Source organism: Neoarius graeffei, chromosome 6 (assembly GCF_027579695.1).
Source record: "Neoarius graeffei isolate fNeoGra1 chromosome 6, fNeoGra1.pri, whole genome shotgun sequence".
Taxonomy (NCBI): domain Eukaryota; kingdom Metazoa; phylum Chordata; class Actinopteri; order Siluriformes; family Ariidae; genus Neoarius; species Neoarius graeffei.
This window is the reverse complement of record NC_083574.1, coordinates 90,076,657-90,094,500: the sequence shown is the minus strand read 5'-3', so window position 1 is coordinate 90,094,500 and position 17,844 is coordinate 90,076,657. Positions and strand designations below refer to the sequence as shown.

The 17,844-nt window shown below is 41.9% G+C and overlaps 1 protein-coding gene across 1 annotated transcript in view; it reads right to left on the bottom strand.

The window, feature by feature from the left end:
- The window catches only part of LOC132888364 (extracellular calcium-sensing receptor-like), a 45,695-nt gene that overhangs the window by 2,067 nt on the left and 25,784 nt on the right, over window positions 1-17,844 (bottom strand). Inside the window, exons 5-8 of the mRNA XM_060924421.1 lie at window positions 3,486-3,647; window positions 3,065-3,353; window positions 1,486-2,238; window positions 1,146-1,373 (exon numbers count right to left, since the gene is read on the bottom strand). Of these exons, the coding sequence (XP_060780404.1) occupies window positions 1,146-1,373; window positions 1,486-2,238; window positions 3,065-3,353; window positions 3,486-3,647 (1,432 nt within the window). The remainder of the gene's footprint in view (window positions 1-1,145; window positions 1,374-1,485; window positions 2,239-3,064; window positions 3,354-3,485; window positions 3,648-17,844) is intronic.

Sequence of the window (17,844 nt, the reverse complement as noted above, 5' to 3'; positions counted from 1 at the left end):
GAATGAGCGCTCAGAGTGGTGACAGGAAGAGTCAGAAATAAAAGGAGGGCGGTGCAAACCTCACTGAATGCACTGTGTTTACCAATTTCAACACTACGGGGTGCAACTATGTTATTTTGTACATTAAGTCCTTCAAACGAACATGTAACTCAGAAACAAAAAAACATTAGGCGACATACTGTACATGGCTCATAATAAAACATCAATAGCCTACTGCGCGCATTATTTGAAGGGCATACGGCGAGCCTTGCGCTCCGCGAACTCGTCCACGATGCTCTGTATGTCACTGATTCAGTGAGCTTTTAAGCGGTAGTCTCACGACCCGGATAGTAAACAATAAACATGAAGTCGTTAGTGTTGCTGGTCTTGGTGCTGTGGCTTGTTGTCACCGACAACGCCAACAGATACTGGCAAGAGCGTATAGATGAGGCGAGGCGCATAAGGCTTCAGAAATTCTCGCAATTCGTAATTATTCTTCTTCCGGGTTTACAGTGTTTACAGATCCCAGCGCGCTCGCGGGGCGTGTGTGGGCATGTGAGGACACTCCTCCTCACCAATCAGTGCACAGGGGAGTGTCTGCTCACGCCCCCAACCTCAGTCGGCACGGTTTGGCTCGCTTCAGCCCCACTCCAAAACGGTGCGAGTTTTAGGGGCTAAGCAGGGCTGAAACGAGCTGAGTCGTGCTGGTTTTTGGTAGTCGAAACGCGAGCCGTGTCGGGCTGAAGTGAGCTGAAGCGAGCTGAAGTGAGCTGAAAAAGGGTAGTGGAAAAGGGCCATATGGGTGAGAGGCAGGGTACACCCTGGACAAGTCGCCAGGTTATCACAGGGCTGACACAGAGACAAACAACCATTCACACTCACATTCACACCTACGGTCAATTTAGAGCCACCAATTAGCCTAACCTGCATGTCTTTGAACTGTGGGGGAAACCGGAGCACCTTGAGGAAACATGCAAATTCCACACAGAAAGGCCCTCACTGGCCACTGGGCTCGAACCCAGAACCTTCTTGCTGTGAGGGGACAGTGCTAACCACTACACTACCGTGCCACCCTATGTGGAGACTTAAAGATCATTATTTAACAAAAAAGGGGGAAATAGTTTAGATTATTTTCCAAATCTCAAATTAGCAAACAAAATATGTACCTCCCTTTTCTCTCCAGCCCAGAATATATCTTCAGTGTTTAGGACAAACTGCTGTCCACTTGGCAATGAGGCATCATAATAACCCACTGTCTTAAACTGCACTTCTCCACTGAATCCTCGTTGCCAGTTCACCACATCATATTTTGCAGCCATTGCCCCAGTGCTGTCAAACCACACCTGTTCTCCTAATTTGGTAGTAAAATTTACCTGTTTTAATGCCTCAATAACCTTCAAAGCACAAAAAAAAAAACACGGATTCAAACGAATATTCATTTTTATGACAATATCAAACATGCACACAGCCTGCTTTCTCTCTCTCTCTCTCTCTGTCTCATTTTACCTCCCAAGATTGTATTGTTTTGTCTTTCTCACAACTCTTTTCTGTGCATCGCAACAAGCTGTGCAGAGAATGTGCCACAGCATAAACTGCATTGTATGCATTTTTTGCATATCTCAATTCTGATATATCTTTATTATAGTTTTTAAACAGAATCATATCTTTATATTTGTTGCAGTTGATTTCATTTTGAGCAATGTTTCCCTCTGTATTCAAGCAAGGGAAAACTGTTTGCCAAAATTCATTGACAACATAGTCAGCAAAACTACCAATGTTCAGTTTTCCCACATCAAAACCAATGGATCCAGCTAATATGTTGTAAGTTGCTGGAGTTACAAGATGGACAGCAGTAATCCATGCTTCAACACCAATCATCTGGTAGCCAGTGACATTCTTTAGAATAAGCTGATCTATTAGAATGTTCATATCAAAATAAGCGAGAAAAACAATTATAACTTTGGCTGTGCCTTTCTTTATAATATCAGCTACTTTCATGATTTTAGCAGTATCTGACCGCTTAAACTTCTCAGAGTACTCAACACATATCCCCTCCTCTTTGGCTGCATTCAGAAAAATGGCAATTCCATTGTTGCCATAATCATTATCACTGTTCACAGTTCCCACCCAAGACCAGCCAAAGTGCTTGACCAAATATGCCAATGCTCTACTCTGGTAGTAGTCACTCGCTATTGTCCTAAAGAAAGAAGGATACTCTTTTCTGTTGCTCAGGCATTCACATGTGGCAGCATAACTTATCTGAGGACAGAAAAGTTGATCAAATATTTTTTTGATTTAAGATGCTTTTAGATGCATGTTTTAGTGCATCTTACAGCAAAGTTTTTACATATTCAGTTGCTCTTAGCAAGAGGCAATTAGACAGAAGCCTGTTTTAACAGTGAAATATCTAATAGCATTGAATGGAAATAAAACATCACAGTCTTTGAAAACAAAGTACATGCATTATCTACCCTATAAATCCAAAAGTACACTGATGTTAATAAAGCAGATAGATTAATTTTTAATGTTGGTCAGATTTGTGGTAAAACTGGAGCCAATCCCAGAAACAATGGATACAAAGCAGGAGAATTCATCCCAAATCACTGGAGCCCATACACACAAATTTTAAGTCCCCCTATCTGCATCAGCAATACAAGCACATGATTGAACCCAGGACCCTGGAACAGTGAGGTGGCGATATTTTCAGCTACCCCACTGTTTTGCCTGTAAAAATAACATATGTTTCTCAAAAAGATATATAGACTAAACATACACATTTGATTTAATATTAAACACAATAACTACAATTTACCTCACTGCTAAAATTGTTTCTCAAAGTAATACTGAGTTACTCCAAGCTCTTGAGGTTAAAGAGAGTCATCTTGAGAATGTGTTATTATTATTATTATTATTATTATTATTATTATTTAGATAAAAATAGTTATGTAATGACTGGACCATAGTCTTTAAAAAAAAAATATATATATATATATATATATAAGATAATCATCTCAAGAAATCTGAATTGTTTTGTAACAATTAATTAAATTATGATTAAATTATTATTAAAATTATTCATCCTTACCACTGGGATTTCGAAAGGACCTGTAGTTTTTGTCAGTGCTACAGTAGGAGTAGACTCTGACTCCCCAATGATGGCTTGTACTACTGCTTGTCCAGAACAGGAATAATCTGCTTTTATTTCCTGACCATTCATCAAAGCCATGGCTGCCTGCATGCTCAACAATCTTGAGCCACAGTTGTTATAAATCCTATAACCAAGTGAGATATTTGGGAGCAACCAGTTGGTTCTGTTGATTTCATCAATTGCAAAAGTCATAGTCTGAGCAATGCGTAATCCTCTGAGGTTAAATCTAGAAACATTAAACATCATAATGAAAATTCAAATTATATATAATATAAAATGAGAACTAAATCAAATATAATGGCAATATACAATATACATAAAAAATGACTTCAATGTGAAATTTTCCACTAGAACAAACCTAATGCAGATTAAAGGTTGAGGCTTTTCAGTATATGACAGTGACTGCACCTGTGTACCCCCATGTATTGTAAAGATAGCTCCAATGATCACATCTCCGTCTTTCGACAGCAGAGAATCTGCTGGGTTTTCCAGGATATGGCAATATTCTCCCTTTGCCATGCTAAGAGAAAGGAGTAGGACAAGGAATAACATCACAAATTTTGTCCAATGCTTTTGCTGCATCAGTCCTGAACAGATATACTCTTCATATATTTATAGACAGAGTTTGGAGAAATGAGACAGGTGGTGAGCTTTGTGATGTCATTAAGGGACACGATAGCAGCTGCATCTCTCAGTTATATCTGATTTCATTCATTCAATAATGACCATACAAATTATTTCCCGCCACTACAATTGACCTGTGCATGCTTGGCCTCTATGCATTGTCATGATTTCTATTTCTTGTATGTGTTCACTGACCAGTCGAGGAATAAATGGTGCTCTTGAGCCTCTTTGGGGACAGCTGAAAGCCAATGGAGTCATTGAACAAAAAGTATATCCCATAGGCGGAAGCCATTTGAGGCCTGGGGATAATCTCATCTCATCTCATTATCTCTAGCCGCTTTATCCTTCTACAGGGTTGCAGGCGAGCTGGAGCCTATCCCAGGTGACTACGGGCGAAAGGCGGGGTACACCCTGGACAAGTCGCCAGGTCATCACAGGGCTGACACATAGACACAGACAACCATTCACACTCACATTCACACCTACGGTCAATTTAGAGTCACCAGTTAACCTAACCTGCATGTCTTTGGACTGTGGGGGAAACCGGAGCACCCGGAGGAAACCCACGCAGACACGGGGAGAACATGCAAACTCCGCACAGAAAGGCCCTCGCCGGCCCCGGGGCTCGAACCCAGGACCTTCTTGCTGTGAGGCGACAGCGCTAACCACTACACCACCGTGCCGCCTGGGGATAATCTGAGAGAGAAAATAATAAATATAATAGCAACACTCTTCGTGATTTGATTAAGTAATTTAAGCAGCTCATCCACATAGATATGCTCTTCAATAAATTTGTGGGCATTGAATATTAACAAAATATACTGGCAGCCACACAATGTCCATCCTTCAAGAATGACATGCATGAGTGGAGCTCATGGAGGCTTTTGGGTGATGCCTGTTGTCAGGTCCTTGCACTTATCCTTCGCCAGCAACCAGTGGCTTCTCAGGTGAAGTATAAAGCTGTGGAAACAGATCAGATAAGTTGATATCACTTTCTTGACGTTGTCAATCCTAGGTGACATGTCTCGGCTTATTGTTTTCTGTGCACCCTTTAGATTTCACTTTTGTAGAGACTTATTACTGCCTGGCAGCAATCCATTATCACCCTCTTCGTACGTTCAAATAATCAAACAAATGCTTAGGAATTCCAGCCATTGCTAACACAAAAGTTTGGATGAAGAACACGTCATGTTTGTTAAATGTACTTTTAAGTCCCCAAGTGATGGACTATAATCACAACATTAACCAACTAACCCATTGTTTTACTTTTCCCAAACAAAAGTTTCTAGTTCCAAGAATTTCAAGAGAGCTTTATTGTCAATATGTCCATATACAAGCACATAGTGCATTGAAATACCATTTTCCTCAGGCTCCCCATGGTGCTTTTCTGTTCTTCATTGTTTGTTTGGTCAACTGACTCGCTCTATTTGCATGACTGATCAAACTAAGATTTGTCATTCAAACTGTTAAGCTAACAGTAGTAAATGTGCATGGCCTAATACACATAAATCATATACACTCACCATCCACTTTATTAGGAACACCTGCGTACCTGTATACTGTATATGCACATTCATGCAGTTAATCATGTGGTAGCAGCACAATGCAAAAAGGTCAAGATCTTCAGTTAATATTCACATCAAACAGCATAATGAAGAAAAATGTGTAATTTCTGTGACATTGAATGTTGTATGCAAGTTGGTACCAGAAATCCTGGTTTACTGTAAATCCAGATACATCCAGGAGTCAGGGGTGGCAAACTCCTAACTGCCAACAATAGAAGAGGTGGACAGGAAGGCCTCCAGTGTCCCTGAGTCTGAACATGTGGACATGTCCTGTCTGAGTTGGGCAGCTTCAGTCAGAGAGTTGGGTTGGTGTCACTGGACCCACTCTTATGTTCTGGCTGGCACCGGTTAGACAAACCATTCCTGTGCCACCTCCTTGATCACCTTCTATGGACAGGTAGGGTCTAGAGTTCGCAGGAGTCCATGAGTCAATGGGCATATATGAACAGATGATGCCCCTCATCTAGTGATTATGGATAAGATACACCAATGCACAGCAATCTGAGCAACTCGAGCACAGCCTTCCTGGGCATTCAGATGGTAGACTATGGGTAGCCAGCTGGGCTTCTCCTGTCAGGACAGCCTGAATTTGCACCATGTCCAGTATCCTCACAGCCATCCACATGCCGTGAACATCTCCAGGTATACCTTACTGTCATCCTGGGGTGTCATCTTGTTCAAAGAGAAGGATCAGAAGGGAGTGCTCATGAGAGAGGAGAAGGAAAAGATTAGCAGGCAGTTTGGCCTGCAGCTTGTCCATCCACCAATTTGTGCAGAATCTCTTGTTGCTCCTGTTGCAGACTCTAGAGAGTTTGATGCTGTCACTCCTGCATCGTTGTTAGTGACTGGATCACCTGGGCAAAAGGACTGGATTCCATGTCATCATGACAACGTTCTCTGATCTGTTTCTTTCTGCGTTTCTACACCAGTGCAACAGTGATATGACTGGAGAGCATTATCTGTTATGTGGTATGTGACTGGAAAGCATTTATGTCCATGCCCCTTCACAGAGCAACAAAGGCAAACCATAGAGGAAAAAAAAAGTAAAATGCCATCTTTCCAGTGTCTAGGTTCAGTAAAGTTCAGTTCAGCTAACCTCCAGCACTCAGCACATCCTGCAACAACACCCAGATCTGTGCTATAGACTCCAGCTAACCCCCCCCCCCCATGACGTGTGTGTAATATTTTATATACATATAAATATTACATTTCCCACTAATTTTATATATATATATATATATATATATATATATATATATATATATATGGGGCGGCATGGTGGTGTAGTGGTTAGCGCTGTCGCCTCACAGCAAGAAGGTCCGGGTTTGAGCCCCATGGCCGGCGAGGGCCTTTCTGTATGGAGTTTGCATGTTCTCCCCGTGTCCGCGTGGGTTTCCTCCGGGCGTTCCGGTTTCCCCCCCAGTCCAAAGACATGCAGGTTAGGTTAACTGGTGACTCTAAATTGACCGTAGGTGTGAATGGTTGTCTGTGTCTATGTGTTAGCCCTGTGATGACCTGGCGACTTGTCCAGGGTGTACCCCACCTTTCACCCGTAGTCAGCTGGGATAGGCTCCAGCTTGCCTGCGACCCTGTAGAACAGGAAAAAGCAGCTAGAGATAATTATATATATATATATATATATATATATATATATATATATATATATATATAACACTCATCAGGACTGTTGTTAAACTTCTCAAACCTCCTATGGCAACTTGCCCCAAGACATCTGAACAGTGTCAGACTTTCTTAAATTTCTTTGAAGACAAAATTAACCAAATTTGCCAGTGCTTTCAACCTACTGCTCTATTTCTCTCCCACTGTTCTCCTCCTCTGGGCCCTAAATTCACCCATTTCACAACTGTTGACTCCCTTTCTGTCTCTAATATCATTACGAATTGTAACTCCTCCTCATGTCAGCTTGATCCTGCCCCCACCACTTTCCTCAAGGCATGCTCCACGATCATCTGCGAACCAGTTGCTTTGCTGGTTAACTCATGCCTCAACTCTGGTGTTGTTCCCACTGCCCTCAAAATGGCTGCAGTTACCTCCATTTTAAAGAAGACTGATTTAGATCCAATCACTCTAACTATCGACCGATCTCCAACCTCCCCTTTTTAGCAAAAATACTGGAAAGAGTGGTTGCTTCACAACTTTACTCCTTTCTCATTGAAAACAATCTGTATGAGCCCTTTCAATCTGGTTTCCGCACACATCATAGTACAGAGACTGCTCTCCTGTGAGTGGTAAATGACCTCCTCCTGTCTGCTGATTGTGGTTCACTTAACATTTCCATACTCCTTGACTTATCTGCTGCATTTGACACCATCAGTTATGACACACTCATCTCCCATTTGTCAGCTACTGGTATCACAGACATAGCCCTCCACTGGTTTCGGTCCTACCTGACCAAGAGACGACAGTTTGTTACAGGGGGTCCACACAAGTCTCCCATGTCCCCTGTTATTTTTGGTGTCCCCAAGGGGTCTGTTCTTGGGCCCCTCCTCTTCCTAATACATGTCCTGTCCCTTGGCCAAATTAATCATAACCGTGGTCTTCACTTCCATTGCTACAGTGATGATATTTGATTATATCCTCACTACATCCTCCCCCACTGACCTCCCTCCAATTTCCCTCAGTGACTGTCTATCAGACCTAAAGTTGTGGATGCAGAATAACTTCTAAAACTTAAAGGTAAAACAAAAATCATGCTTATCCACCCCAAATGGCCATTGTCCAGATTTTCTAGCTTTAGTCTTAACATCAACAGTCCATTTGTTAAATCTTCACCTGTGGTCAGAAACCTTGGACTAGTCAAGTCAAGTTTATTTTTATAGCACTTTTAAGAATAGACATTGTTACAAAGCAGCTTTACAGAATTTTAGTAACTTGAGCTAATTTTATCCCTAATCTATCCCTAGTCTAGTCTATCCCCAATAAGCAAGCCTATGGCAATTGTGGCAAGGAAAAACTCCCTCAGAGGACATGAGCAAGAAACCTCGAGAGGAACCAGACTCAAAAGGGGACCCATCCTCAAAAGGGGACCCATCCTCATTTGGGTGATAACAGATAGCATGATTATATCATTTTTAACAGTTTTAACATGAAGTCTGTTTCGTTGACGTTTTCAACTGTTTATTGATGGAAACTTGAGTGCAAAACTGCTCATGACAACTGCAGTCCTAAAGGTAGCAAGTTAGCTGTAGCCTTCAGCCATAAAAGCATTACTGTAAGTGTCCAGAGCCATCTTCTAAAGGTGACTTTCAACTGTCAAGTTTATTTGTATAGCGCTTTTAACAATAAACATTGTCGCAAAGCAGCTTTACAGAATTTGAACTACTTAAAATATGAGCTAATTTTATCCCTAATCTATCCCCAATGAGTAAGCCTATGGCGACGGTGGCAAGGAAAAACTCCTTCAGACGACATGAGGAAGAAACCTCGAGAGGAACCAGACTCAAAAGGGAACCCATCCTCATTTGGGCAACAACAGACAACATGACTATAACATTAACAGTCCTAACATAAAGTCAGCTTTGTTGATGCTATAAACCCCCCACTGACAGAAACCCGAGTGCAAAACTGTTCACGACAACCACAGTCCCAAAGTCAGCAAGTCAACTGCAGTGCTAAAGTCAGCAAGTCAACTGCAGTCCCCAGCCACAGAAGCACCACTGCAAGAGTCCAGAGCATCCTCCAGGTGCAACCCCCAACTGTCCACATGGGGCCACCCTCCACGCCCTGCCCACAGCCACACCCTCCACACCCTGTCCATATGGGGCCATCCTCCACAGGAGCAGTGTGATAAGACTACAGCCAGACATAGGGCATCAGGATGGATCAGGCAGGTCCGAGAAGCAGAAGAGGTCAGCATCTTGATCTCAGGATTGACATGTAACTCAGAAGGACAGACTTGTGTGTGTGTGGGGGGGGGGGGGCAGGTTGTTAGGTATGCCCAATATCACCTGATGAGTAAGAACAGTATACATTTTGTGCTGACTGCAAGCAGGGACTCCGACAAAACTAACTATGACAGCATGACTAAAAGGAGAGAGCCAGAAGATAACACAGGCATAGGGGTGTCCCAGGACATAAAGCAGCCAGCCACTACACCGTCAACAAACTTGAGTGAGCAAGTGAGTGGAACACCGACAGCATCCATACGTCTCAGTTTACCAAAACACTATGACTGAGGACCCTCCAGATCTACTCCTTTACCTCATAAAAACTATAAACAAAAGGCTTGACAAAACAGATATGTTTTCAGAGGATCTTCTGGGTTATTGAAGTGAATATTAAAATCACCAACAACTAAAGCTTTGTCTAAGGAAATGACCAGGTCTGAAATGAAATCCACAAATTCAGAAAGAAACTCAGAATATGGCCCAGGGGACCTGTAAATAATAACTAATGGAATTTACTGGGTAGACTTGTTTTTTGAGACTACCTACATTATATTAGTATGAAAAACTTCAAATATATTAAATTTATAACCAGGTTTTTGAGTTGCACCTAGATAATCATTATAAATAACTGCGATGCCGCCTCCTCTTTCAGTTAGACGAGGCTGGTGTATATAACTGTGTCCAGGAGGACTAGCTTCATTTAATGCTATATATTCATTAGGCTTAATCCATGTTTCTATCAAACACAGTATATTAAACTCCTGATCAGTAATGAGTTCATTAACAATTAATGCTTTAGTGTCATGGTGCAGGCACTTATGGATGTATGCACAGGAGAGAGCAGGGAAGCAAACTGGAGACCAAGCCGAATCACAAGACTAGAATCGTAGTTGAGAAAACAGACAGGGATCGACTGATCAGCAAACAGTGCAACAGAGACAAGACTAGAAAGTGAAGTGAGAAACAAGAAACTAGGTTGAGGAAACGGGAAGGCTGACTAAGTAAATAAATGGCTCAGTACACAGGACTAAACACTGAATGATACTTCGTGCCTGTGAAGTGTGAGGGGGAGGCTTAAGTAGCAGGGGAAGTGATTAGTGGAATGAAAGATAGGTGCAAGTAGAACTCAGATGACAGATGCCGCTGTGGATCTTGGGAATTGTAGTTAATGGAATCCATGTTTGTAGTTCATCTCAAGCTGTCGTTCTCAATGCAGTTACTGACAGAACCCCAAGCCCCCCCCCCCCCAAGGCATTTCCTGTGGCGGCCTCTCCCTCTTGGTGCAGGTTTGTTTGGGTACTGTGAATGATACTCTCACATTAGGAGAGGGTCTAATATGCCCTTGGCTCCCACCCAGCTTCGTTCCTCAGGTCTGTAGCCCTCCCAATCTACTAGGTACTCTAGTTGACCTCTTCTGCATCTAGGGTCGAGTATCCTATTTACCTGGTAGATGGGCTCTCCTTCCAGGCATGGGGGGTATCTTGGTTGGGAATTTTCTCTGACAAGGGAACATGTATAGCAGGTTTCAGACATGAGACATGGAATGTTGGCGAGATGTGGCTGTAAGGTGGTAGTTCCAGCCTATAAGAGACCTCATTAATGCATCGTAGTACCTTGTATGACCTAATATACCATACCTGTAATTTCTTGCATGTGTTAGTGCCCTTAAGATCTCTGGTGGAGACTCATACTCTGTCTCCTGGAGCAAATTCAGGATTCCTGCTTCTATGTTTATCAGCATACTCCTTGTATTTGGTGTTGACAACCTCAATGCATTGGTGAACCTCCTCCCAAACCTTTTGGCTCTGTGAGAACCATCTGCTTGAACACTTGAAGGTGCATCATCCCACAGGAACAGGGGTGGCTGGTACCCAAGCATGCACTGGAATGGTGTAAGTTGTGTTGCTAAGTGTTTGAGGGAGTTCTGTGCATACTCAGCCCATGGGATGAATTTTGCCCAGTCCCTCTGGTTCTGCATGCAGAAGATTCTCAGTAAGCACCCCACTTCTTGATTGGCTTGTTCTACCTGGCTGTTGGACTGGGGATGATATCCTGAAGTGAGGCTCACGGATACACCTAGTCATTCCATAAAACAAGACCAGAAACAGGAAATGAACTGAAGGCCCCAGTCACTGACAATGTTTTCTGGGAGCCCCAAATATCAGAATACATGTTGAAATAATAATTCAGCAATTTGGAAGGCTGTGAGGAGGCCAGGTAGTGGGATAAAATCCTTGGAGAATCTGTCTATTAAAGCTAAGATGGTTGTGTTGCCTTGTGACGGGGGTAGATCCATGATGAAATCAATGGCCAGGTGAGACTAGGGTCTTTGTGGTACTGGGAGAGGACAAAACTTTCTGGCGGGAGGAACTCTAGGTACCTTGGCTTGGGCACATTCCATGCAGGACAAGATGAAGTAGTTAATGTCTGTCTGCGTATTCTCCCACCAATACTTATTTCATAGCAACTGGTGTGTACAATTACTGCTAGGGTGACCCATGGCAGGAGATGCATGTGCCCAAGTGATGAGTCTTCCTCTAAGGTTGTTGGGTACATACAAGAAGCCAGGAGGACAGTTCTTGGGGAGGTCGTGGGTTGCGAGTCCCTTATTTCCTTGTCTAGGTCCCATGAGGTTGCTTGGATGAAGCATTCAGGTGCTAAGATGGGATGTGGTTCTGGATTCTGTGAAGAAGGACTGTGGATCCTAGACAGGGCATCTGCCTTAGTATTCTTGGTGCCTGGACGGTAAGATTTTATGAAATGGAATCTTGTGAAGAACAATGCCCATCTGTCTTGGTGTGGGTTAAGTCTCTTAGCTGCCTTGAGATACTCGAGATTTTTATGGTCAGTTAATATTATAATAGGATGTGTAGCTCCCTCCAACCAGTGCCCACATTCTTCTAGGGCTAACTTGATGGCTAACAGTTCCCGGTTTCCAATTTCATAATTTCTCTCTGCTTGACTAAGTTTCTTAGAGAAAAATGCAACTGGATGGAGCCTGGGTTTCTCTCCAAAATGCTGTGAAAGGATTGCCCCTACCCCAGTTTCGGAGGCATCTACCTCCACAATGAATGGTTGAGTCAGGTCGGGGTGCTGAAGTATAGGGGCTGTAGTGAAGGCTGTCTTGAGCTTGGTGAAGGCCTCTTCAGCTGCTGGTGTCCACTGGAGGCATTTAGGGCTCTTCTTGAGGATGGAGGTCAATGGGGCAGCAATGGAACTAAAGTTTCAAATGAAATGGCGATAGAAGTTGGTGAACCCCAAAAAACATTGGAGTTCCTTGACTGAGGCAGGTACAGGCCAGGAAGTTAATGCAGACACTTTAGTTTGACCCATGCTGACTCCCTTGGCACTGACAATATAGCCCAGGAATGAGATCTGATGCAAGTGAAATTCACACTTCTCAGCTTTGACGTATAGAAGGTTCTCAAGCTGGCATTGGAGTACTGACCTGATGTGTTTCAGATGATTTTCTTCATCAGGGGAATATATCAAGATATCATCAATGTATGCAATTACATATCTACTCAACATGTCATGTCATGAAGGACATCATTAATCAAAAATTGAAAGACACTGGGTGCTGAAAAGAGCCCATAAGGCATGACTTGGCACTCAAAATGGCCAGTGGTGGTACTAAACACTGTCTTCCATTCAACTGTAGGTGCAATGGGCTTATCAAATCAGTCTCATCAAATCAGGAATCAGTCCCATAAATTCATTAATCATTAAATCAAATCAGTCTCATATAAAAAGGAATCAGTCTCATAAATTCATTAATCATTAATTCAAATATCTAATAGGTTATAGCTAAACTATTAAAATCAATCAAATCAGGAAAGGGATCAGTCTCATAAATTCATTAATCAGTCTCATAAATTCATTAATCATTGCCTGCGACCCTGTAGAACAGGATAAAGCGGCAACAGATAATGAGATGAGATTAATTCAAGTGTCTAATAGTTTATAGCTAAACTATTAAAATCAATGGAATAACTTGGTGGTGATGTTATAGTTTAGTGAGTATTGTAGCTCTAATATAATACATTTACTCTAGGTCTATAACATTCATATAACAACCAAATGGGTGAAGGCAATTAGAATACTTTTCTTGGCAGAGGTTGGCACTTCAGTGAATATTGTAACAATAAACAGGACACAGTTTATTCCCAAGATACCATTTATTGAAATAGCTGACATGAATTAGCGAACTAACACTGATCAGATATAGCAACAATAGCAGCCAAGGAATAATTCAATATAAATGATGATACAATATATACAAATAAAAATCAGTAATGTGTATGATAATTAAGGCACTAATGGTGATCAGAAGTAATAAGCTATAGCCAGTATTACAGTGAAGGGGCAAGTGGATGTTAAAATGTGAGAGGGAAATCACGTGGTTATGTGTGTGTGTGTGTGTGTGTGTGTGTGTGTGTGTGTGTGTGTGTGTGTGTGTGTGTAGAATGTGAATGGAATGCTGCCACGCCCAAAAGGGGGATGGTCAGCATAGTGTGGGAAAAATGGACAAAGGAATCTGTAGTTTAAACCAGTCTCAGCTAGGCCTTAAACCCAAACTGGTCAGCACAGTACGATGAAAGGAGTTAAAAAGAAAGAGAGAGAGCATGCACAATCTAGCTAAATACAGATAGTAAACAAAGTAAATCAACAACACACAGTCTAAGACCGACCTTCATGTGAATCAAAATGCGTACATTTAAACCATAAATGAATTCAAACACACAACACTATTCACATTAACTAACTACAAGTAAAAACTAACAAATTTTGCCCAGATGCTAGCCTTACTCGTTAGTGACTGAAAGTGCCTTCTGATCCGAAGATATCACAGAATGCAGATCCTGTCATGCTCCGCCCCGACGCCCTGTCATGCTCCGCCTACTCAAGCGAGTAGGATGCTTCTTTGCTTTGCTCCTGCTTTGCTCCTGCTTGATCTTTATTTTTATTTTACTTTTTCACTTAATTTCCACTATTTCTTCATTTTATTTTTCACCTTTACAAGATAAGTTAACTTTTAAAACAAAATGCCAGGAGGCAAAAAATCCAGGAGATCCTGTAGAAAATGCACAGAACTAGAACAGAAGATTTCTATCCTGGAATCAAAGATTGATGCCCTGCCAAAGACAGATGAACTAAGAGCGATATCTCAGGAAAGGAGTACAGAAACAGTGGCTGAGAATGCAGAGATTGCACCCCGACAGGCCGATGGCATTGCAGATTGAGTAGATGAATACATCGATCTAATTGAGCAAAATGTGAGTACAGAAAACTGGCACACGATGGGTGGCAGGCCCAAAAATAAAAACAGAAGAGTAATTACCTCAACACCAGTTCGTTCTGATACTATGCAACCCATGCTCCACAGCCATGCTATTAGAAATAGAGTCAGGTCTACAAACTACAATAGGATTTACAATCCTATGGAAAATCCACAGCCCATAAGGCTTCAGAACATATTTGAATGCCTCAAGGATGTGGAAGCGGAATTTTCAGGCGGACAAGCACATCATAGAAAGAGATCGCACCACAACCGAAGAGCTGTGGGAAGAGGCAAAAAGCAGCTCGTAACACCACTTGATCCCACAACCCTTGTTCTTGATGATTCCACTGTAAGACATTTAAAAGGACATGGGATGATTATTTGCTGCCTTCCAAACGCATCCATCTCTGACACCAAAGACAGCATTTTGAAACTCATGTCCGAGCATAAAACTATCAAACGTATTGTTCTGCATGTGGGAGCAAATGATGTTTTCAGAGAACAGCTGTTTGTCCAAGATGATTTCAGAAAACTTTTTTCTGATCTCTATAAGACTGGAATACAATCTTTTATCAGTGGCCCACTCCCTGCAAGGGGAAGCTTTGCATTTACTAGACTCTTCAGTCTTAACACCTGGCTTGGAAAAACTTGTTTTTTATTTGGTATGAACTTCATAGACAATTTTAACCTTTTCTGGAAGCACAGAGAATTCTTCAAGCCAAATAGCATTGAACTCAGCCGGATTGGGACCAAAGTTTTAGCTGATCACTACAGCCTCTCTCTCCAGCATGCATTCTTTTCTCAGCCAACACTGAGCAGAACTGCTGATAAGTGCTCACAGACTGACCGAGTTACAGATATCAACAATACCTCTGCAAAGTCAAAACAATCATCCATGCAAGCACAGCAGAGATGCTTCAACAAGGACACACAGCCATCTGGGGCAGACTGCCAAGAACCATCTGGGGCAGACTGCCAAGGACATCAACAATCACATGGAGAATGTGAGCATGTTGTTAACAATGGGCAGCCACAGATATCTGCATCGCCCATCCAGATTGAGGACCTGACCAAAGACAATCATGCCAAGGCTGTATCATCCACATCTCGACCCCATGCAAGTATCACAGAGACTGTCAGGGAGACAGTCACCACAGAGACAGTCATGGAGACACTCACACAGACCTCACCAAAGTCCCAATCTCAGTCTCGCTCTTCTGACTTTGTTGTACCATCTCCGTCTCCCCCCTGCATGGATTTCCCTAAAAGTATGCAGAGATTGCTGCCAATGGCTGCACTTTCTTTTTCCAGCCCAAATCATTGGCGACAAGCAGTGTACCCAGTTCATCAAAAATCAACCAACAGACTGAACTGTGTTCACCCAGGACTTTCAGCTGGCTACCAATCTTTTTCACCATCTAAAAAATACATGACATCTCCAATCTTCCCCCCTCCCAACCTCCTGGAACATACAGAGAGTCTTGTATGATGTGCTGTGGGTCCCTGCATTGGGTGTAGTTTTGAAAACAAGCTGGGACCCAGTATGCCTATGCCATTCTCTATTCCTGTGTTGATAAGAAATAGAAAACATAGAGCATATTTTTAACCCAGGGGGTAAACCAGTCTAGTCTCCTTCCTGTTTCAAAACAACAGTGCACCCAAGCGGATATTACTTCTAGACTTTCTGTAAAGCTAGCTCTTCTGAACGTTAGATCACTTTCGAACAAGTCATTTTTAATTAACGATCTTATTTGCAAACACAATCTTGATTTTTTGCTTCTATCTGAAACATGGCTGGATCAAGCAAAGACTGCTACTACCCTTATTGAAGCAGCCCTCCCAAATTTTAATTTCATGAGTGCTACCCGACATGGCAAAGGTGGAGGGATTGCAAATATATTCAAAGCCTCTTTTCAATGTAAACAGTCCTCACTTGGTGATTTTACATCCTTTGAACACTTATGTGCACTTGTTACATGCTCTCCTAACATATTGTTATTAACTATTTACAGGCCTCCGAGACATTCAGCCAAAGTTTTTCTGGAAGAGTTTGGTGAACTGTTGTCAGTCATTTGCTTAGAGTTTGACTGTCTTATTATATCTGGGGATTTTAACTTGCATGTAGATAATCCTGAAAACACTTATGCCAGAGAACTACTTGCACTTATTGACAACTTCAACCTAGTACAACATGTACAGGGGCCGACCCACTCTCATGGTCATACCCTTGTCCTCGTTATCACAAAGGGTCTTATTGTTTCTACTACTGTTGTTGGCCTGGCCTTATCTGATCATTTCTGTGTTTTCTCTGATGTTTCTATGTCCCCTCACATTCAGAACAGCTCAACGACTATGGGTAGGAGAGTCATAAATGACAACACGTGTTCTCTTTGAGCAAGCTCTCTCTCGGATCTCAACTAAAACTTCAGACTCTGTAGATGACTTACTGGAAATTTTTAATTTAAATATGACCCAAATTATGGATGATATTGCTCCATTCAAAATCAAAAGAGTCAATGACAAGCTGAAAGCACCATAGAAGCAATACCCAGCTGTTAAATTGCTAAAGAGAGAATGTAGGAAGACTGAAAGAAAATGGTGCAAATCTAAACTTCACATCCATTATCAAATCTATAAAGAGATGCTTTGTAAATATAATTATGAAATTGGGAAAGCAAGACAGTCTTTCTTCTCCAACATCATCAACAGGAATATGAACAATGCCCGTGTGCTATTTTCAACAGTAGAGAAGCTAACTAATCCCCCACCACAATTAGCACCTGAACTTCTCTCAGTTAATAAATGCAATGAGTTTGCATCCTTCTTTAAAGGTAAAATTGATAAAATACGGCAGAATATTGCTCATAATATATCTCAGTTGCAAATAACTGAAAAGCTGCAATCACCAGTGACACAGACAGACAATTTCAACACAATGTCAGAATTTTGTTTGATTGATTATGAGACTCTTGAAAAAACTGTACAAAATCTCAGTTCCTCAACATCTGAATTGGACATTCTGCCCACCAACTTTTTTAAGTCTGTTCTTCACCTTATAATTACAGATGTGCTTCAGATCATAAATACATCCCTAGAGACTGGCATTTTTCCTGCATCCCTGAAAAAAGCCATTGTAAAGCCCCTACTTAAAAAGAATAATTTAGATGCTTCAGTATTGAACAACTACAGGCCAATATCAAATCTACCATTCATTGGGAAAATCCTTGAAAAAATTGTCTTCAATCAATTAACTGCCTTCTTGATATCAAACAGCTGTTTTGATAACTTTCAGTCAGGATTTCGTGCCAATCATAGCACTGAAACAGCGCTGATTAAAGT